Raw genomic sequence first — 22,782 nt, 5'->3', positions numbered from 1 at the left:
ATTAGTATGTTTTTGAACCTTTGCAGATTTGTATTTGTTTAAAAATCAGCAACAGTTGTAAACGAAACTTAAGCAGAGAATAACGAAATTACTCATCTTTCTCAATCAATCTGTGTGTGCTTATGTGATTCATTTTTTTGTTATTCGTTCTCTGTGTATTTGTTAATATATTTTTTTAGAAAATGCGGGGTCGAGTATGATTTGTTTTGCTTTGGAGAAGGAAGTGTTGTGTCTTCAAAGCAAATTTTTTTTATTCGTTTTTCTTAAAATTATCTTTTTTTCTTCTTCAAAAACTGTGGGGGTAAAGTATTTGTTTTTGGTGGTGGTGGTGGTGTTAGTTGTTTTTCTTTTGTTTACAATATTATGCAATGGTTTTTGCGGCCACTTGGCGGGCTCCGGTTTGGGGGGGGGCGGCGAAGCGGCACGTTGACACCAAACATTACAACAACAAGTGGGCCGCGCCTAGCGGGGGAGGGGGGGTGCTACATTATTATTATACTTCTTTTTTTTTTATTATTATTATACACATATAGTGAATGTACAAGTGCAGGTGTGAGATGACACAGTCGAGTCGAGTCACACAACACACTAGACAAGATGTCCAATAGCTCAGTGATAGCCGTTGGTAAACGCAGCGGGGATTAAAGGACCCTGGAATTAGAAATTACGTAACGATGTAATGGTAATAGATCATTGAAATAATGTTAGATTTGTAAGTGAATTTGATAGGGAAATGAGACTTACCGGACTGTAGTTGAGTGGGGCGCGACTGACGGCGATAGCAGGGAAAGTGGATGGCTGAGGGCTCGCAGCCTGGACGTAGCCAACGCTGTCTCCTGCACTGCTGTTGTACATGTCGATGGTGGGTCCAGGAGAATTGGCCGCAGGGAATCCACCCCTGGTGTTGGCCGTATGTGGGGAGGCCGGAGGACCGAAGCCCTGGGCAGCCGCCGCCGCCGCTTGATAATTGTTCATGACTGCAAATGAAACGGAGAAGTGGTGTTGGGGCGCTGTTTGGTCGGCTCCTGAAGGTTGGCTCCAGTTCGTCGCCGACGACCCTATACGAACACAACATACTCTCCTGGAGCCGACCGAAGCCGCTTTCAATTGTTCTTAAATTTCTTTTCATTTATTTATCTTTTCTTTGCGTTCAACCTTTCTTCCTTTCTTTTTCAATTCGAAAAGACACAAAACACAAACTTATTTAACAGTAAAAGAAAGGAAAACGGAAATTGACCGCAAAGAAAAAAATACGAAGATTTGAAGGAAAGATGCATTCTCTTCAGATTATATAAATATATTTTTTGTTTTACTCAAGAATAAGAGAAAGCCCCAAACATCGCAACCCAATACCAATTAGCAAGAGTGGACAGCAAACCTGACTTGATCGACAATCAACTCAAACTTGTTCCATCACTTGATTTATTTGTCTTTTCGTTACAAACTAACTATAGTATATGTATAGATGAGAACCAAAGGATAACAGATACAGAAAATAGGTCTTACTTTAATCGCTTCAATTGCTACAATACTAATAAACACATGCCTTCATTCATTTAATTAACTCACTTAATTAATTTGATTTTTGCAATACAATTTTACATGAAATTAATTGAAAGAAATTTCATAATTATTTTTAAGTATTATANAGAATATTTCGATAATTTGAAACTCATTTAATGCTCACTTAGTTTAATTACTATAGATTTTAACGTAATTCTCCATAAGATCATAAGATTATCCATTGAAATAATTTGATTTTTGCAATACAATTTTACATCAAATTAATTGAAAAGTTAAGAAGAAATTTCATAATTGTTTTTAAGTATTGTATAAACTTTTGAAGTATGAAATAACATTATTCAACTTTAGTATTCATTGATAAAAATGTAAAAGAAAATCTTATGAAATCGAATATTATTAGAATATTTCGATAATTTGAAACTCATTTAATGCTCACTTAGTGTAATTACTATAGATTTTAACGTAATTCTCTATCAGATCATAAAATTATCCATTAAAATAAATTGATATTTACAATACAATTTTACATCAAATTAATTGAAAGAAATTTCATAATTATTTTTAAGTATTGTATAAACTTTTGAAGTATGAAATAACATTATTCAACTTTAGTATTCAATTACACTTAAATTGATAAAAATGTAAAAGAAAATCTTATGAAATCGAATATTTCAATAATTTGAAACTCATTTAATGCTCACTTAGTTTAATTACTATAGATTTTAACGTAATTCTCCATCAGATCATAAGATTATCCATTGAAATAATTTGATTTTTGCAATATAATTTTACATCAAATTAATTGAAAAACTTTTGAATTTTTAAAAAGAAGAAATGATTCGTATTTCATAATTATTTTTAAGTATAGTAAAAGGAAATCTTATGAAATCGAATATTTCGATAATTTGAAACTATTTTATTGTAGTTAAAGTGTCTAAATTAGAAGTAAGACAAAAACTACACTTGTTTATTAAAATAATCTTGGATATTCAAACTGAATGTTCGATAAGGATTCGTTGCACCTAAAAAGAATCGTATTCGTTGAAGACTTGGCAGAATCTTAAGATTTGTTTGTTCTTTATATATATATATATATCTATATTTTTGTTTCTTGTATCGAGCCTAATAAGTAAAGGATTAGTTAAAGAGTTAGCCGGAAGATAAAAGTCGGTTAATTTACTACGACAATAATAATAATTGGTGCATGCATTATTGATAGTATACGGAAAGATCATCGTGGATATCTAATTACCTGACAATGCTTGAGTCAGCAGTGGGGTATTATTGTTAGGTGTGAGCTGTCCGTTGGTTAGATCCACTGGAAAACACATAGAACACAATGGATTAATTGAGGACACGGTACACAATTTACATGCTGTGAGTGAGAGAGTGTGTGTATACAAGAACGTGTGTGTGTATTTGAACGTGTAACTGTGTGCAAATGTTTAGTGACATGTACAAGAGCGTGTGTGCTAGAGAGAGAGAGAGAGATGGAAGGAGAGATAGATCCACCCTTTAATATTGCAAAACCAGCAACGAAAAACGGAATTAAAATTTCCTCAATATTTTTTTTTTATGATGGATGAACTTTTCGCCCTGTCCTTCCACTATATATATACTATACTATACACACTATGCATTTGTATGTGTATAGATAGATTCGACAGGAGCCGTTTCTTTCCGAATCCATCTATCATCCATAGCAGACAGCTTTTAATATACGGAGTAAAACGAAATTAAAGGGCCGATTCTCTTCTCCTTGCACATTACAAAAACGCTCTCAATCTCTCCCTCTTTCACACGGAAACAAAGCTTAATGAGAACAAAGTTCAGTGTTTCTTTTGCATTAATAATTTGCATGTAATTAATTGATTTTTTTTTTCGTATATATATTTTTTTTTGTTACAATCTAAAACAAAAATAGAACACAATTGTTAATAACAAGGAGTAATAATACTATTAGGCTCGCTAGGTTCTGCCACACTCATCTGATCTGTCAATCAATTAATTAATTAATTAAATTAATCAATTAAGATAATAGTAATATCTCATTTACTACGCACAAAAAAACGACTATTCTATTGCCACAAAAAAACAACTCATCTGTAGAGATATTATTTATCACTGTTTATCCATTTAAAAACCGTACTATTCTAATAGAACTATGTATCTGATCTATGTTATAGTTTTATGTAATATAAATATAAACGTAATTTACATATATAAACATCGTTTTTTTTTTGTAATATAATAAAAAAACACACGTCTACTAATATTTCTCTATTCTAAGTTCTAAAGAAAACCAAAAAAAAAAAATAATGTTACAATTTGATTCTTTTTTTATTATTATTATATATAAATGTAATTATATATAATTAACAGAAAGACAACACCGATTAGTGTTAAATTAATTTTGTGGATTTTGCGTTTTCAACTATAAAATCTAATAAGTTTCGGTTAATATTAATCCACTGGTTAAAGCTACTACGGCTTACTAAGATTAATAAATCTCTAGGTATCTTTAAACATCGAGTTTTAGTTAATAAAACAAAAAAAATAAAATAAAGTAACAATTAATTAAACAAATAAATAAGGATACTAATAAATTATAAATCACATGACTTCTATGTATTTATTATATAATAATAATAATAGTATAAGTAAGTAAGTAATTTGGTCTAAATTGATTACTCGCCCCTCGTAAAATCCTTCTTTCTTAATCATCCGGTGGGAGTCAAAGCACGTTGGACACACTTCTATTCTGATCATTAAAACCACTGGAATTCTATATCGATTCTATATATATATATATATATATAACCCTGTCATTGTTTTGCGCTGCGTGCACCGTTTGTTACATAAACTTATATACTCGTTTTATGTGTATATGTATATAACTTCCGGTGAATTCGCATCCGGTTTTGATGATTGCGTTATTTGTTAATGAATAGGGGAGGTATTGCAGCGCGACAATTAAATAAGCAATTAATTCCTGGATTTGTTCGGGTCTCTCTCTATCTCTTGGAAATTGGATGCGGAGGCATTTGTAACGCGCGACGCTCCATTAGTCATGTTCCCTGGATCCTGGTCGTAACATTGTCTTCCTCGCCTAATTGATCCTATCAATTCGCGTCTTTAATTGGACGCTTCGAAACTGCTTTCATCGATCAGATTTCGTTTGTAGCGACAATCTGCGTTTCGTGCGAACGCAAATCAATAATCCGAACGTGGGTAAATTGTAGCTGATGGTTGTTTTTTCCTTCTTTTTTTTTGATATGAAGATGTGGTTCAACCGCTTTGAAATATGTATGAAGCGTAACCGGTCTATTCCGAGGAGAATTCGAAGAAGTGCAGGAGGAAAGAAAGAATGTATATGTGGAAGGAATGACTCTTGCAGAAATGAAACAAATCGATGGAAAAAAATAAGGGGAAGAAATACGAAAGAAAAAAAAGAGCAGATGTTCGGAATTCAGTTTATACACATTCCCGAAGAATTGGATTACGTAAACTTTTTTTTTTTCTTTATCTTTGTAGGGTTGAAGAAGTTCAATTTTCCATCTTTTCGGTTTAATGAAGCGCGCGAAATTGCGCTTTCCAATTTCCAGCTTTAATTAGTTTCAATTTTCGAAGCAGACATTAAAAATTTCTTGATTAAAAATTATCGATTTTTTTTTTTTATAATCTACAAGAAATTGTTTCTTGAAAGATTAGACAAGTGTTTTGTTTCATTATTTTGGTTATTTGTAGCATTACAGAATGATTTATGTATTGTTGTACATGAAATAAATAAAAGCTGTAGTTGGAATACGCAAAGATATTTCAAGATTAATTCGTAAGTTTTCTCCACAAAAACAAGGCAAAAAGGACTAACTGGGTTAGATAGTAAGTTGTGTGCATTTGGGAGGATGGATGGAAAAGTTTTTTTTTTTCTTCGGATGAGTGAAGGCAATCTCCATTTAGTTTCTGAAACCTAAACCGTGTCCTCCCTATTAAGGATTCAGGATGTTCGGTGTTCGGCAGCTCGCTAATTAATTATTCCCGTTTTGCCGGAGTGCCATTCGATCAGACTCACCCTTCAATCCTTCCATTCCATTCCGAAAGGTCATCCAAAATCATTTCATCCAACGAAAATAACCATCAGCAAAATCCAGAAAGTAATGCAGTAATCATAAAAAAAAAAAACGGAGATGCAAATCCACCACTGCACAAGGCAATAACAATTTTTCCCTTAAGAACTAAAGTAATCACAGAAATAAATATATAAAAATACTAACGTTTCATTCTTTCTTTTTTGACTTCTTCCTCGTCTCATATATTTGTCGATATTGGTTTTTTTTTTTTATACATATTTCACATTGTTTTATTCCTTCATTCTTATTGCTTAGAACGTACGTTTTTTTTTTTTTTGATATATAGAGATATATTTATATATATATTTATATAATTATAGTGTTGACTTGCAACAAGCAACAGTCTTAATATTTAAAAATAACATCGAATACTTATCAGAGTAATAATAATAATAATAATTAAGTTACATAATATTTATATTTATAACACATTGCATTAGAGGGTAAACCGCATCGTCTTATTAATTTCTTCTTCGACCTTACACACAACCTTGCACACGCAAAATTTACGTAAACGAAACGAAACAAACAAAATACGATTACACAATTCAAAATCGTGTTTACTTCCTCATCTTCGTGATACGTTTAATATATATATTTATTCATATATATATATATTTTTATATAATTTTATCCTCGTATATATAACAACTTCGATTCGAAAGTTTCCTTAATCTATACGTTCATATGGCGCATAATAAATATCATTAATAATCGTTTTATATTTTTTGTTGTTGTTGTTGATTGCTTTTCTTTACTTTTTTTTTTTGGCCGCTCATCTCAATGTTCGCTCATCTCGATGTGATTGAAGAACGCAAATTCTTAAACGGTTGCAAATATTATTAAAAAAAAATTGTCAAAAAAATAAGTGTTTTTGGGATAAACGGCTCAAAAAAAAATGACAGTCGAATGCTTGCAGGTGCGTAAAAATAATAATAATAAAAAACAAAATAATTAGAGAAGGCGTAGAGTTCGATCAAACCGAAATTGATTGATTTCTACTAAATCTTCGTTAATCCAATAAGTTAATTAAGAAAATCAAAATATGATTGAAACATTGTAATTGATTTTACTGGTATAAATCATGAAATCTTATATAATTGACATATTTTTTTTTTAAACAATTGACGTTTTCGTAATCTTGATTGATTATTGATATGATAAAACTAATATGAATTTAAGTTTGAATGCAATTTCGGTTAAGATCAAAATCTTCCCTTTTCGTTGTCTTTAGGAATAAGCGCGCCGCGGATTGGGATGATCCCTATTTCGGACGTGTTCACCTAACTTTTTCGTATTCTTTTAGCTCTTTCACATACATAATTTTTGTCTCATAATTATTTTTTTTTAAAATCATCTTTTTCTGTTGTAAACTACTATACCATGCTCCTGTGAACAACGCTACCGTTTCCGGTTTCCCTTGCGCCTCCTTGACCATCCGGAGAAAGGATGTGCAAGAGAGGAGAATGTGCAGGATCTCATCATAAAACAAACGTGAAGAAGCACCTTTCTCCAAAAAAAATTTAAACAGAAATCCTTATACAGATTTCCTTATACTTAATTTTTTTTTTGTTATATAACCATTAAAATATACGATTTTTTTTTAATTGCGTCAGTGTTAAATTGCCCAACCGCGGCAACAATTTTTTAGTTAATTACTTCTTTTTTTGTTTCGTTTTTTGTTTTTGTGGATGGAGGGTGGGACGGGGCCGCGGATTCGGCGGCTGAATCAATCGTGTGCGTGCAAATGCAAAGATAGAGAAAGAGAGATGAAAGGAGGAAAAGATGCAGAGAGATAGACAGAGATAGATTTTTGAAATATTGAGAAAGAGAGGCAACGAGGTGCTGACTTTGAAAAATATATAATTCTTCTCATTAAACTTTAATTGAACAAGCGATTTTTTTTTTTGTTTTATTATAATTATATTCTTTTATTTTACGCAACAGATTTCTTTTTTTTTTTCTTTCAAATCCGCCTTCGCTCCAAGAAATACAAAAATAAACGAATTCAACAATTTTTTTTTTTTCAATTCTTCATTTAACAATATTCACTTAATTTTAATATCCTTTTTGATAATCAGTGTTATTTATATAAATTCGTTTCGTTTGCAAACTTCTTCTCTTTCGGGGAGGATTTATATAAATAGCAGATTTGGACGCTTTGATGTGTTTTGATAGAGAGTTTAGGGGGGTTTGTTTATAGGATTGGAAAGGAGGGGGCACGCAAATACTAAACTGAAACTATGAAAACTGACTGAAAAAAAAAAAACAATAATAATCGACTCGAAATAAATGTGAACGTTTTCTTTGAAATTTTCCTTCATATACGTATTTCGTTTCGTGAAATCCGGAGGGGCGACACTAAAAAATCTTTAATCAGATTTATTTATACCTAACCTAAACAGTAAGTAACCCTAGTAACGCTAGTAACTACAACCTACCGATTAAAATGACCTACTTATATTTTTTTTTTTTAGTAAATTTATTTTATTAGTAGATAGTTCTATCTATTAAGAGTACTTCGTATCGTATTTTATTAATTTTTTTTGCTTTTTTTCTCAATTATATAATTATATTTTTTTTGTTGTTGTGGATTAAGATCACGCTTATTTGATTGCGTTGCTGTTAATTAATATCTCGATTATTTTCGGTTATTTATTTCATCTGGATCCATATCTCTTTTGTTTTTTTTTCTTAAACAAGAGTGGCTCTGTTAATATTTTTGTTTTTGATGATACATCTGGTGTTATAGTATATGTGGGTATATATATATATGCCATTTTCCCGGGGCCAAACTCCGAGTTAATGCGGACATTATTTATGCATAAAGGTCTTAATTGCATTGTCAAATTTTCAACTAGCCATGAATTCTAAATAGCGGCAAGAAACGCCTAACCTAAACCACCGCCACCCCTCGCTGCTGGAGCGTAGGGGATGGTTGGGTAATCGATAATGTCAGCTGTTAACCGTCGAAGTGAAGCGCGAGGATGCATTAGTTACACTACTTCGAAGGGATGAGGGAGTTGGGTCGGAAGAAAGGAGACAGAGAGAGAGTAGGGCTTTCTCAGAGCGTACAGATGTTTTGTGTGTGTGAGAAAGATAGAGAGATGTAAAGATTGAAAGATAGATAGAAACAGAGAGAGAGAAGATAGAGGGTGTTTCTGAAGTGAAGGGCATTAAGTATTAAGAGATATAGATAGATGTTCTGATAGAGTAGAGAGTAGTAGTAGTAATGAGGGCAAGGCGCTCGTTCACAGGGGCATGGCATGCAGGCTGGCCGGGCCACCGTACACCCCCAGGTGTTCCAGGGGGTACGGAAGTAAGGGCAGCGGATGGTGGTGATGTAAACTGGCCAATGCATTACCTGTAGGATACGGTAGTCCGAAACTAGGATATCCCGAATAACCTCGACCGGCCGCATAGGCTGCGTACGCGGCCGGAAAACCTGCAAACAGAAACAGAAGATTAGTACAACAACCTCAAAAAAGTACAAAGAAAAATCAGTTAAAATTCGGCGTTTTGCGGTAAAGCCAAAAAGCAGTAGGCGCGTTTTACCTCATCTTACTACAATCTAAACCGTCGTTGAAACGTTGAAAGATAAGTTTATTTTTTGTTTTGTTGTTTTTGTTACTTACCGTCCGGCAGAGCTCCAAGTGACCACATAAAATCTATAAAAAGCAAAAAAAGTAAACGGTTAGTAAACTCATCCAGTAAACGAAAACAAAAAAAAACGCAGAACCGCGCGAAACAAATATAAATAAATTGAAACAGAAAATAAAAAAAAAACAAACAGAACACACTAAGATCAAAAGAAAAAAAGGAAAAACAAAACTAGTTATGTGAAAGTAAATTAAATAATTAGTTAGGAGCATCCATGAAATTTCTCTCAGTTCAATTGCAATTTCTCATCTTATTTAAACATCTCTACCGTGTCTAAAATCTAGTAACTCAACAAAAAAAAAACTCTATAAGTATAAGATATTTATCTATATACATTTTGCATCTCGCAGAATTAATACTTAATTTAGTTCAAAAATTTAATCTGTTACTAATCACTAAATTTTCTTAATTAATTTAATTTATTTAGAATAAAAAAACTAGCTTTATTTCAATTAAGTGTGAAAATTTGTTTGTTTGAATTTGAAAAAAAGTTTTGTTGTAGATGCAAAATGTATATGAAAATAAATAATAAAAGTAATGTAACGAATTTGAAAACTGTTCTAAGCTGTTTATATATATATAAATTTAAAAAATAATAAATAATTTTTTTTTTGAGCATCTGCAAGTTCGCATTCGACGCCGAACATATAGATTATGTAATTATATTATATGTAATAATAATAATATTGTATTATGCACGCATCTAGTCTAAACAACTATAGTTCTAAACAACTAAGTGTATAGATTAAAACATTTAGTCACATCGATTTAAGTATATAGATTATGTAATAATTAGCCGCTCTAGCAGCGGTGACTTAGCTTAGATAACTCACTTTTAATCAAAGAAGTAAACCAAAAAAATAAATAAATAAATAAATAAAATAATTATTATATAACAGAAAGTGAGTAAAGTAAAGCGGACAGCTAAAACAGCGCAAAGTTTAGATAGAAAATAAAATTGTATATAATACCTCGTCCGGTAAATACTTTTGAGTTATAGGTAATGTTTCATATTTTTTTTCTTTTCGTTAAATTATGCTTTTGATTAACCTAAACAGAAAACCAATAATGTAATGTAAAGTCCCTTCAATTTCGCTAAACTATACAATAAGATGGAACATAATTACATAAACAGTTTACAAATTTCACAATTAACAAAAGAAAAATATATATAAAATGTAAATTGAAAAAAAAAAAAATTTCCTTCTTGTAATTGTAGATGATAATTTCGTTATGGCTACAAGCTATATTATTCTGTATAAAATAAAAGCAAAATTATTCTCTTTCGTATTGGAGCGAAGGAGAAAAATGTTTGCTATTGTATAAATTGTTTCTGAAACGTTAATTTATCTTTATGGACTAGAGCTAAGGTTTCTTTCGTTAAGTAATTAGTTTCTTCACCTAAAAAAACAAATATATAGTATAAAATAAAAATTTAAAAATTAAAAAAACAAACCAACTCTGACGATTACAAAACAACATCTAGAGAAACACAATTTATAAAGTATGTTCGTTATTCGTTTATAAAAATTTATGTATGTTTATATATAAATAACCTATGGCTAGGAAACTGAAAACAATACTAAACATAGTCCATCTTTATGCTCTTTTCTTTTCGTTTTGCTTCTTTTGAATTTTCTTGTCTCAAATGAAAATAATTGGTTAATTTTTCGTTTCAGAAATTTGCACAAATCTCGTTTAAACAACACGTTGAAATTTCATGAAGACTACAATATTTATTTAGAGAGAAATAGTGTCCCAAATAGTGATGGGTTTGAGACGTGACGTGACGGGGGGGGGGTTTTGGATGGTCTAGGTCTGAAGTGCGCTACAGTAGTGATTCTTCCAAAAATAAGTTTCAACTAATTTTTCTTTTTATTAATAAATACTACCAGTCTTTAGGTTTCCGAACTTTTTGTACTAAGCTAAGCTGAATCATCGTCTAAATACCTGAACTCGCTGCTATACGAAATGAAACGTGAATCGCAATAATTTAAATAAATCAATTGATAAAGACTCTCAAAAATCAATTCAGTAACTTCTTTTGTATACTTTTGAGGACGTTTCTATAATCGGTTATGAATGGTAAAATGAAGAAGTGTTAATTTAATTTAATTTAAAGATTGATTTGAATTGATTTTGAAGAGAATTTGGTTTGGGTGTTGTTGCTGCTCTTAGAGACCTAGACCAGCGGACAGAGTGTTCGCGTAGATTGCGGAAATGTCTAAGCCCTGGACGCCGAGCAGGTCGTTCATGGTGTAGGTGAGCTGCGGGGGTGGTCGCGCCTGCAGAGGTCGCAGGGTTGCGGGGGCGGCGAACACCCTCTTGCAACCCGTCACGTCGTACACGGTGGAGGCGTAGTGCAGGGGAGCCGGAGCGACGGCGATGGCGGTCAATGGGATGCTGTGTCCAGCTGCCGCCGCCACCGGCATTCCTGCACCTGCCGTGGGTATCGGATAAGGGGTGTAACGTAACGCGGATGTTGCAGCAGCACTCGCCACGGGGCCTGCATTCATCAATAGCAACTCACCGTAAGTGCCGCGGCCTGCTGCCCTGGTCTTTGCCAGGTTTGCTGGTAGCATCACTTCTTTCGGCTGAGCTTTCTTGCACTCGACCTAAACAAGAACAAACAGACCAAAAACATAACATATATTAGAAAAAACGTTAAAAAAAAACCATAATAATAATCATTAAAGTTTAAGTCAGAGAAGAATCATAAATCTTAGTCTTTTTTTTAATTAGCAAAGAGTCATAATTTACGTGAAATGAAAAAAAAATTCGCAGCGACACCTGTTTTTTTTTTATTACGCGAAAATGGGTTTTGTGGCGTGGGGGTGGGTTTTTTTATAAAAAGAAAAGGGCGAGGATTTTCTTTGGGCTCGTTTTCGCAGTGGCTGTTTTTTTATGAAGGGTTTGAAAAAGTCGGGAAAAGGAAAGAGAAATGTATGAATTTATGTGAGGCATAATATTTTATGGTGAATCCTGCGTTTGAAAACGGGCTGACTGCAGGAATTATATTTGTGTGTGTTTGGGGGGGAAAGAGAGAGGGTGAGAGAGTTGCAGGAATTGGGCATCGGTTTTTGGGGGGTTGGCAAAGTTCAAGAGTTCCCTCAGTAATTGGAAGCGGTACCCCTGCAAATCACTCTTGATTGTAAGACATGCCATTGGACGCGGAAACAGACTGGAAGATATATGGGGAAGGGCTCTACTATAAAGCTAGGGCTTGTAAAGTTTTAGGAGTGCTTTGTCAGGGTAAAATGGGCGCATGGAAATTCCGCTTGCGAAATCATATTCGGGATAGTGCACACACAAACACATATGTCTCCCGGAAAAACCACGTTTCTTCCTCATTTTCCTCATCCTCGCAATCATCCAGAAACAGCATCAAAGTGGATGGAACATTCTTCAGGAGATGGCACGAACTTTTATCATCAACATACAAAAGTTATGCACACTCCATATAACATCAACAACAACAAAAAAACGATGTGTTGTTTGCTTATATTGAAAAACGATCGTAAAGGAGAGAAACTCACCATTTTATTGTTAATCTCGTGGAAGTGGATCTCGCAAACTTTATCTACGACGTCCTCACTTTGAAATGTAACGAATCCAAATCCTGAAAAGATACAAGAAAATAATATATAGAAATACAACAACAACAATATATAAATATTATATATATATATAAAAATAAAATTCAGACATGTTACATGTGCAAAAAGTTAGTTTCAGTTTAGTTTTGTGCGGTCGTAAGGGCGAAACTGCATCAATGTCGCAGCTTTCCGATGTCATTTGTTATTTGTCCGTTCCGGCACGTTGGTCACGGAAAAGTTTCTCGCATTTTTCATTTTCTTCATTTATCCTATTTATTTTTTTTTAAGTTTCATCCTTTATATATAAATGAAGCCGTCCGTAGTTTCGACTTATTTCCAGGATAAATGTAAATCCTTATTAAAGCAAAAAAAAAAAACATCAATCAAACTACAGATTTATATTAAAATATAGTCAAAATATTTTGACTAAATGAAGAAAGTTATATAAAAAAATTTTGAGAGAAGGTTTTAATTTCAAGTGCTTTCAGTGATGAATTATGAAAATATATGTTGTTTTTTTTTTGCTGTGTGGTTGAAATATTTCAATATTTCCTCTTTCGCAATTTTTTTTTGCTTCTTTTGCTCGAGAAAAATAAAATAAAATGTTAAGCACACATAATTTTAAATGGAATATGAAAGAATATTTAGCCTCGCGTTGCTGGATTGAGAGATGGAGGAGGAGGATGGGGAAAGAGGAAGAGCGGGATTTGGGACTCGAGGAGCTTTTCCTTCCCATTTCCCCTTTTCAGACCAACAGATAGGCAATAACTCATCCTCAAGCGCTCCTCGTGACAGGCGAGACCGCGAAAAGAAGGAAAACCCGTCGATTCAGCGAAAGCTCTCTTCTTCGTAGAGGAGAAGGAGGAGGAATGAGAGGAGGGTTGTTGGATGGTGGTGGATGTTTCCCTCCCTTTTGTCGCAGCCGGCGCTTAATACGCCATCTCATATCTCCGCATTCTAAATGAGATTAAACGATATGTGCATACGTTTTTCCCCCACGTTTCCATACACTCGTAGGCGGCTGCGGTGGAGGCACGGCCTAGTCGACGTTGGCGGCGCTACATCAACTGTAAATAATGTGCCCAAAGGAAGGAAAAACACAGACACATACCGATGTTATACTTGCATCATTTTAGCACACACACACACATTTTATATCCATCCATCCAAAAAGCCTTTCCCCCTTTTTACGATATTAAATCCAACGAAAAGGAGCAAAAAAAAAATAAAGGACGACGAAGGACGGAATACTGATTCATCAACATCTTCATAAATCCCCAACGCAGTTTAAAATGCTGAGAGAGAGAGAGAGAAATGCAATTTTCCGACTCATCTCTTTTCAATTCCTAGGCCTACGCTTTTCATATAATAAACCCAAAGTCATCATCTCATACCATTCCTTTAATATAAATATAATAATAGATATGATTATAACAAATGAAGATTGTCTTATTATTTCTATTTCGAAAGCATTTCCATAAAGATTGCACGAAATAAACAATGTCTATGTTTAATTTAATAATGAACTAATTTAAAAGTTTGCTTAACTTTATTAATATTTCAATTTCCTGAACTCAGTTCTGCATTTGCATAATTAACAAATCTAATAGTTTATTACATGCATAAACAAAAATGTATGAATTACGTTTTTTTTTTTCATCATTAAATTCGCGAAACTTTGTAAATATTCATTAAATACGGAGGAAGAGAAGTGGTTGTATCTGTTTGGATCGATGTGGTAAGATTGTAAACACATCGAAATAAAAATAAGAAAGTCAACTATTAACCGACATCGAGTTTGGGTACATTAATTTTCATAAAACGGTTTCGGTTTTTCGTGGAAGGGTGGAAACATCCCTCTCGTTTTTTCTTCCCCAGTGAGAAGGGGAGGAGAGAGAGATAGTTTCGGAGACAAACAAGTGATTGGGGTGGATTGTTATGGGGCGCCCGACAGTCGTCCAGGAGAAAAACGGGAGGGATCTGCAGAAGTTTCGCATAACAAGGCATTCACTCTTCGTAAGATGATTGTGTTACGTGTCGAGTAAAAAGTTATCAAATTGATTTGTACAATTAGTTGCAACAATTATTTTCAATTAGACTTTAAATCGATAAAACGTTAATTGCGATAATTGTTTCTTTTTCCACCTGAGACGTTTGCTGTGCATTCTCTTTTCATCCCTGTCGTGTGTTGTTGTTATTATTATTATTACGTGTATGTGTGGATGTATATTCAAGGGTTCATGCATAATGTTGTGTAGTGCCTCTTGTGTCGTTGTAGTCCGCATAGTGGGGCTTCCCCTAGGAGGATATCATTATTGTATGTACAAGTCGGTGCTGAGTGGTGACATTTCCATGGCCCTAAGGGATTCACGTAATTCCGCCGTTCTCTGGCTTGCTGACATTTCTGCACCCAAATGATCCATCCCAGTAAACTACACTGCGAAACCCCGGCGATTCATTATTAATTTCAAACATACCTCTACACACACCCCCATTCGCTTTTAATCTTCCCTTTTTCTATCTTTCTGTTTGCTCGAGGAGCATTCATTCCTTCAATTGCTTCGGTCCATAATTTATGTGGATACGTGCGTTCGGGCGGACGGAAGAAATCTTCCTGGATTTTGAAAGGACTTTCATCCGCTCCATCCGTGGAGTGAGAAGGAATAGGAAAGGCGGAGAGGCGCGATTCCCAGGGTCAAAGTGGCTCTGAGTGTTTAATGATGCGAATAAACGAGAACATACATCGTTAGTCTTTAACATGCTGTGGAACTGAGCGCCTTTGTGTGATCTCTCACCCATCCACCCACTACCATTCGGTTAATTGTACGTTCAATTATACACCCCCGACGCGCCCGGCTTTTGAAAGAGATTTTTCCCTTCTTTTACTTTATTTTCGCCTTAAAATATATCGCTTCATTTTCACGAGAGAGAAAAAAAGACACGCTTAACAAATAATAAATAAAAGAAGATGTAAAAATGAGCGTTTTTTCTCTTAAGTCTGGGGTGGCGCTTCCTCACGTACCGCCGTTAAATCATCCCTGTGCGCTTCGCGCGCCGCCACCAAAGCATTAGATATCTACATTAAAACTGTCAGATTATGCCGCCGAAATTTGCATAATTGCCGCTAATAAATCCAGATTATACGAAAGAAATTCCACACACACATATAACGAAAAACCACCCCTAGAGGAAAACGACCAAAAAAATAAACTGGGGAGAGAAAGAGACAAAAATTTATACGTGTATAAATATATACAGGGCGTGGAATGCGATTATATCAGTGGATGCAAAGAGGACACGAAAAAAGTTTATATAACGCTGAAATAGATTCAGCCGACTTGATTTATTACGTAATTCCTGTAAGATTCCGTTCGCGGCAGATATAATAAAAAAAAATAACGAAACCTTCAACGGCTAATGGAGTAAAAAAACGCGAGGATTATTAATATTCTTTACGTAACAGTGATGACCCATTTCATATTAGAATTATCATTTCTTTTTCATTTAAAGTATATTATCAATTTATGCAAATAAACTAAATTTTCAATACAAACTAACGTTAATCTTTGAAATTTTGTTTAATATTAGACAACTTTATACATATTTTAAATTTGAAATTGAAATTGTGATATTTATAAGGGTAGTAAAGAAAGATGTGTAGAATTATCATTTTTTTTCATTTAAACTATATTATGTTAATAAACTAAATTTTAATACAAACTAACGTTAATCTTTGAAATTTTGTTTAATACTAAACAACTTTATACATATTTTAAATTTCTCATTGAAATTGTGATATTTATAAGGGTAGTAAAGAATGATGTGTAATAATTGGTTTTAATGAAAACTATAAAATTGTATATAAACTAACGTTAATCTTTGAAATTTTGTTTAATACTAGACAACTTTTAAAATAAATTTCTCATTGAAATTGTGATATTTATAAGTAAAGAAAGATGTGTAATAATTGGTTTGAATAAAAACTATAAAATTATATATATATATTACTTTGCATACTTTCCTTCAAAGAGTGTTTAAGAGATAAGTTGATATTGTCTCTAGTCATCGAAACACTACAAAACTTGTAAGATATAGTTTTAATTTTCAGCGACAATTTACAAATATTTACGGTATTTTCAACATTTCATCTAAATCTAATAAATTTCTTAACTTTTCCTGAAAGAATGTTTAAGAGTCAGGTTGATATCCTCACTAGTCTTCAAATCACTACTAAAATAGTAACATTTAACGACAATTTACAGTTTCAATATTTTCAACATTTCAAATGACTGAAAATGAATTAATGGAACGAAAGGATTAGCTGTGAAATGAGATTATTTCACGACGTTGTAAATTTTTTTTTTTCATCAAATTTAACACTGATTAGGAAGAGTCGAAATATAATTTTAAATTCATTATCCTCGTGCAGAATTTGATATTTATATATGGGAAGCGTTCTTATTATAGTCCTCGGGCGTTTCGCATTCCGTCCTCGCGTTTAAGCTTTCTCGTTTGCTATTTTTTTCACTCTCTTCTTTTGGGTCCATTCTGTTTGCTTGTTTTTCGGTCGTTCTTCGTTTCCACTTTATTAGTCGTAAAGTGTAATCTGCCGGGCGTTCTCGGAGCGCCATGCATTATATTTGTAATAATGTGGCACCTAATTATTGTGGAGAGCCATAACGTTAATCCCTCGACGGAATACTAAATGCGAATTTTCGCAGTCATAATGCGCCGCGCTACATAAATTTTCAGTGGGGGATGCTGTAAAAGATATTGTTATTGTATGGTTTCGGAGAACGCTCGGTTTGTTTTCAGTGGAAGTCCGCGTGTATTACACACGCACACGCGTTTTATTCCCCGACATTAATTTATTTTATAATTACTTCCCTCTTGCACCCTCGCACTTCGACCAGAGGATAATGGACGTTCCTGGATGGAAGGCAATCCCGGAATTATTCAGAACCGAATCCTCTGGATGGATAGGGTAAAGCTTTGTTATTATTTTATCAGGTCGCTAAGAGGTTTCTTCGCAGAAGTACAGAGGGGTGGTTTCGCAATTTGCGTTTCGTGTACACGTAGCAGAGAGTTAGAGGGTGGTTGGAGAAGGGAGGAGGGTTTTATTGCATTGCAGAACACCTGCTGCGTTCTAAATTACGAGCCAGAATCTAAATATTGCGTGAGTGTATGCATATCAAATTGTCTGCCCGGCGTATTCACAAAGTGATATATCTCCTTAATTGCATGCTTTTAATCCTGCCGTCCAGAGCAGCAGCGGCAGCACGAAAAAAGAAATATACGTACTCGTTGCATAACATACATTCACGTGATTTTTTTTTTATCTTCTTCAACCCTTGTCCCGGTGAATGAATGTGTGCATGTATGTATGTAGGGCGAATCCATTTAATTGAAACTACAAGAACGCCAAAATCCATGTATTTTTTTTTTGTAGATACAACGGTTTTACATAATCAAAACATATTAAATTTAAAAAAAAAAACTGTTTAAATTTCTATTATATTTTAACAGTTTTTGTGGAAAGAATAAATCTATTGTTTATGTACGTGGATTGGTTAAGTTTTCATAGTATGAGAAATCGAGAAAACGAAACTTTTATTAAGAATAATTCCTATTATAAATATAAAAGAGACACGCGATGAGTTCGGAGTGGATAGGGGTTGGTTTGTGAGTGTATTTATAGAAATAGGTCGATGGCAAATTGAAGTGATGGCATTCGTGGAGGAAATTGTGTATTTTTTTTGTGTGTGTGTGTGTATTGTGGGGGAGGTTGGGCCTCGACTTATTCGAATGAATTGATGCCCCCGCGAAGAAGAATGTCAAATGGGAAAGGAAAAAGGGATGGGCGGAAAAGGGAATAGATATAGAGAGGAGAGGAAGAAGAAGAAAAAAAGAGAGGAACGTCACGCAAGAGGGAGAAAAGTGTATGAAACAACGGAAAATCTCTATTCCTCGTGACATTAACAAATCACGGTGGCGAAGGGTGGAGAGAGGAAAAAAAAGAGAGAAAGAAAGAAATAAAGGGAACGCACATAGAAGATGGATAGAGAGAAAGAGAGTGGTTTTTGGTGGAGGAAGAAAGGAAGGAAAATATAATTTAATTAATGGAATATCCGCTGTCGTCCAGCCCCCTTCTGCCTATTCATAAATGCACTGCGCTAGGGGATGAACACAAGGGATATTTTTCTAATTAAAGAGGATTTCTATCGTTGCACGATTCGATTTACCGATAAAATAAAATCTAGAAATAATTTAGTAAAGTTACGTAAAGCATTTAGATAAAATAATTGATCAATTATATAATTACTGCTCGTTAATAATATTGTTATTATAAAGTTCGTCAATTGGTTGTGTAAATATTTATGGAGGGGCAAAGTATGTTAAATTAAAATTGAATTTAATTAGTGTTCATGGTAAGTAACGATGCGCCGGAAGTATTTACATTCGAGGAACGTAAAAGTTGGAGCGGACGACGGAATATTTGCGTTTTCACGAGGGAACGTTCCAGGACTCCCTAATTGTTTGTTGTGGCCTTTGGAGTCGCGTCCCGTTCTGCGCGGTTTTGCTTAATGGAATAAAGCTGAGGATAACAAGGATTCTCTTCTCTTTTTATTTTATTTTATATTCTTTCATTCTCCCTCGAATTAAGCGAGAGCGCGAAAAAAAAGAAAACGAGGAAAGAGATTCGGGATTTCTTTCCTCCCCATTTCAGGGTGTGTGTGAAGATGAGCAGGAAATGAAGATGGATGAGTGATAAAGCGGCGGGGAGTGATGAACGTGCCGAAACGGCGTATCATTGCTGCGAGAGGATTGATTCATTAGCTCGACTCGAGATTAATGGCGACAGCAGGTGCTGCTTCTGCTGCTTCGGCATCGATTTCCAGGAAGGAATTGTGTGGGGGTTTGGTAAGGATGAGGGTTAACGGAAAACCGGAAAGGAAATGAAAAAGCGCGAAGAATGCGAATGGATGAGGGTTGGAAGCTGGATGTCCTTCCTTCCTTCCATCCATTCTCCCACACATCGAAAACCGTCCTCGGAATCGAACTTTAAATTGTAGTTTGCGTTCCACTTTGCAAATCGGACTCCCAGCAGGATTCACGGCCGAAAACGCTCAACGGATTACAAGACCAGTTTAAGTAACATCGCACGGACCTCAAGCTCTAAAGCTTCACGACAAACTTGCGACCGCAATCTGTTGTTGCTTGAATTTTTGCAGCGACAACACGAAGCTGCTTTCCCGAGAACTTTGCAGATTCCATGTAAAGGTTTCCCCTTTTTTTTTTTTTGCTTTGCTTTTAAACGAAAGCTCTACAATCCTCTCTGACCATCGTCAATATTCGCTTCATGGCCGTAACATATTGGTAAGAGTTTCAGTTCCACACCCAAAAAAAAAAGAAAATGGATGGAAAAAAAGCTGACGCACGCTCGGACCTCTATCACGTAATATATAAGAAAATTCGAACTCGGTTAGCAAAAAAAAATTCCCAATTGTTGATTTATTTTCCTATAAGAATTGCGCATCCACCAATATTTTGAGTATTTGCAAATAAAATGAGAATTCTTCTCAAATAAACGGTGATATTAATGATAATCCCTTGCGGCTTTTTTAAGTTCTCGCACTTTTACAAACTTTGTTTTGCTGCGGTGGAAAAAAGAAGCAACGAAACGCCTGTATTTGTTCATCTGCTTAAATCCTGCTCTCGCGAAGCCTGCAGCGGGGTTTTAGATGGTTTTTTTTTGTGTGAATTGAATAAAAAAAAAGAGTATAGTGCTCACGCTTTGTAGTACAATGGGCTTAACCTATCAATTTTGCGGCGAACGTTATTTGTATTTATTTTTCGGACGTGCCCTTCCGACATCACCTGTGGCTGTCCGACGTTCGACAAAAAATAAATAAATATTTTGGCCAAAACAGGCGCAATTAAATTTGCAATTTCTACCTAAAACCTATTGTCTAATGTATAATGCAGTCTAAAAATTTCCTTTGTTCGATATTTACGTGCGTGATTTATAATGCAATTCCTGTTTTAATACAAGGAAACTTTTCAAATTGAATCACTTTTATGAAAATAAATTGAATGTTTCATATGAAATTTTTTCGACTAATGTGAAGTGAACTATTTCGTTAATAACCAGAATGAATGCAGACATGTGGCTGTCCGACGTTCGACAAAAAAATAAAATAAATATTTTGGCTAAAACTGGCGCAATTAAATTTGCAATTTCGAAATAGTCGATATTTACGTGCGTGATTTATAATGTAATTCCTGTTTTGGTACAAGGAAACTTTTTAAATTGAAAATAAATTGAATGTTTCATATGAAATTTTGGCGACTAATGTGAAGTGAACTATTTCGTTAATAAACAGAAGGAATGCAGACATGTGGCTGTCCGACGTTCGACAAAAAAAATAAAATAAATATTTTGGCTAAAACATGCGCAATTAAATTTGCAATTTCTACGATTCACGAAGCTCGGAAGCTGATACCTAAAACCTATTGAAAAGATCGATATTTACGTGCGTGATTTATAATGTAATTCCTGTTTTGATACAAGGAAACTTTTTAAATTGAAAATAAATTGAATGTTTTATATGAAATTTTGGCGACTAATGTGAAGTGAACTATTTCGTTAATAAGCAGAAGGAATGCAGACCTGTGACTGTCCGACAAAAAAAATAAAATAAATATTTGGCTAAAACAGGCGCAATTAAATTTGCACTTTCTACGATTCACGAAGTTCGGAAGCTGATACCTAAAACCTATTGAAAAGGTCGATATTTACGTGCGTGATTTATAATGTAATTCCTGTTTTGATACAAGGAAACTTTTTAAATTGAAAATAAATTGAATGTTTCATATGAAATTTTGGCGACTAATGTGAGGTGAACTATTTCGTTAATAAGCAGAAGGAATGCAGCGCGTTTCTCTTTATATGTTTAAAGAATTAGTGTCTAGCTAGAGCCTCCTCTCCTTTAATTGCGGAATTAGAGTGAAACGTAGGTGGCTTTTGGAATTTATTAAAGCAGGAGGCGAAGCGTTATTACGAAGCTAAGAGACGACCTCCGTTTATTACAATTTAATTACTAGAACAATGCCGTTACGAGTTTGCGCGATTTAAATATTCAAATGTTTGCAGAACGTCACATATTCCACAACCCTCTTGATTTAGCGATCAGCAATTATATTTTTGTGAGTTCCGCAATTTATTTCTCTCTCTCTCTCTCATTTCTCATACTGCACACACACTTATATGCACGAAATAATGAATTGAATGAGAGAGAGAAAAAAAACATATTTATAATGAACGCGCGGAAAAAAATATGCTGCGGGTGGAAATATTTAAAAAAAAAAAACGCACCACCGTGAGATTGCACCCGCATCAAGTTAATTGATAGAATTTCTGCAGGTATGCAGATTTTCCTACAGTTTAATTTTATTTTCCCTCTTCGCGTGCGTTTTTTTTTTTTTTTACTAATTTACGTTTCGCTTTGGAGAATATATACATTTTTTTTCCAGGGCGGTAAAAGAGATCATTAGCGTATCTAGGGGGTTGTTTTTCAAATGATTTCGGTGCGTGATACTGCGCCTCTTGTCGTTTGGGGGTTTGGAAGGGGATTTAATGGATGTCGACGATTTACGAGGAGCCTCGCGTGATGACCCTTAATTATTTCCTTCGATACTGGATGAACCCCACCGAAACGAAAAGAAACTACCCCAAAAAAAATCCCAACAAACGATTCTTTGAGTTGACTCTATTCTGTTGTTCTCTTTATAATTTGATGTAGTCATGTACTGTTTAATATTTACATTATTTTTTATTGTGCTACAAAAGTTTGTTTTAATATTAGTGTATA

At 34.2% G+C, this 22,782-nt stretch overlaps 1 protein-coding gene across 7 annotated transcripts in view; it reads right to left on the bottom strand.

Annotated features, from left to right (window-relative positions):
• Positions 1-320: 320 nt before the first annotated feature.
• Positions 321-22,782, bottom strand: part of LOC108559188 (RNA-binding protein Musashi homolog Rbp6) — a 72,324-nt gene continuing 49,862 nt past the window's right edge. For 2 of the 7 annotated variants that reach the window (XM_017916365.1, XM_017916363.1), the window contains 7 exons: positions 12,851-12,933; positions 11,845-11,929; positions 9,290-9,322; positions 9,019-9,099; positions 2,777-2,842; positions 745-977; positions 321-651 (listed from right to left, as the gene is read on the bottom strand). In XM_017916365.1, the coding sequence (XP_017771854.1) occupies positions 610-651; positions 745-977; positions 2,777-2,842; positions 9,019-9,099; positions 9,290-9,322; positions 11,845-11,929; positions 12,851-12,933 (623 nt within the window). In that variant the 3' untranslated portion in view covers positions 321-609. Of the gene's footprint in view, positions 652-744; positions 1,059-2,776; positions 2,843-9,018; positions 9,100-9,289; positions 9,323-11,844; positions 11,930-12,850; positions 12,934-22,782 lie in introns of all 7 variants that reach the window. The other 5 variants (XM_017916358.1, XM_017916359.1, XM_017916362.1 and 2 more) reach the window with 4 other exon arrangements.

Source organism: Nicrophorus vespilloides, unplaced genomic scaffold (genome assembly GCF_001412225.1).
Source record: "Nicrophorus vespilloides isolate i.1.1-1 unplaced genomic scaffold, Nicve_v1.0, whole genome shotgun sequence".
Classification (NCBI taxonomy): Eukaryota; Metazoa; Arthropoda; class Insecta; order Coleoptera; family Silphidae; genus Nicrophorus; species Nicrophorus vespilloides.
This window is presented reverse-complemented; position numbering and strand designations above follow the sequence as displayed.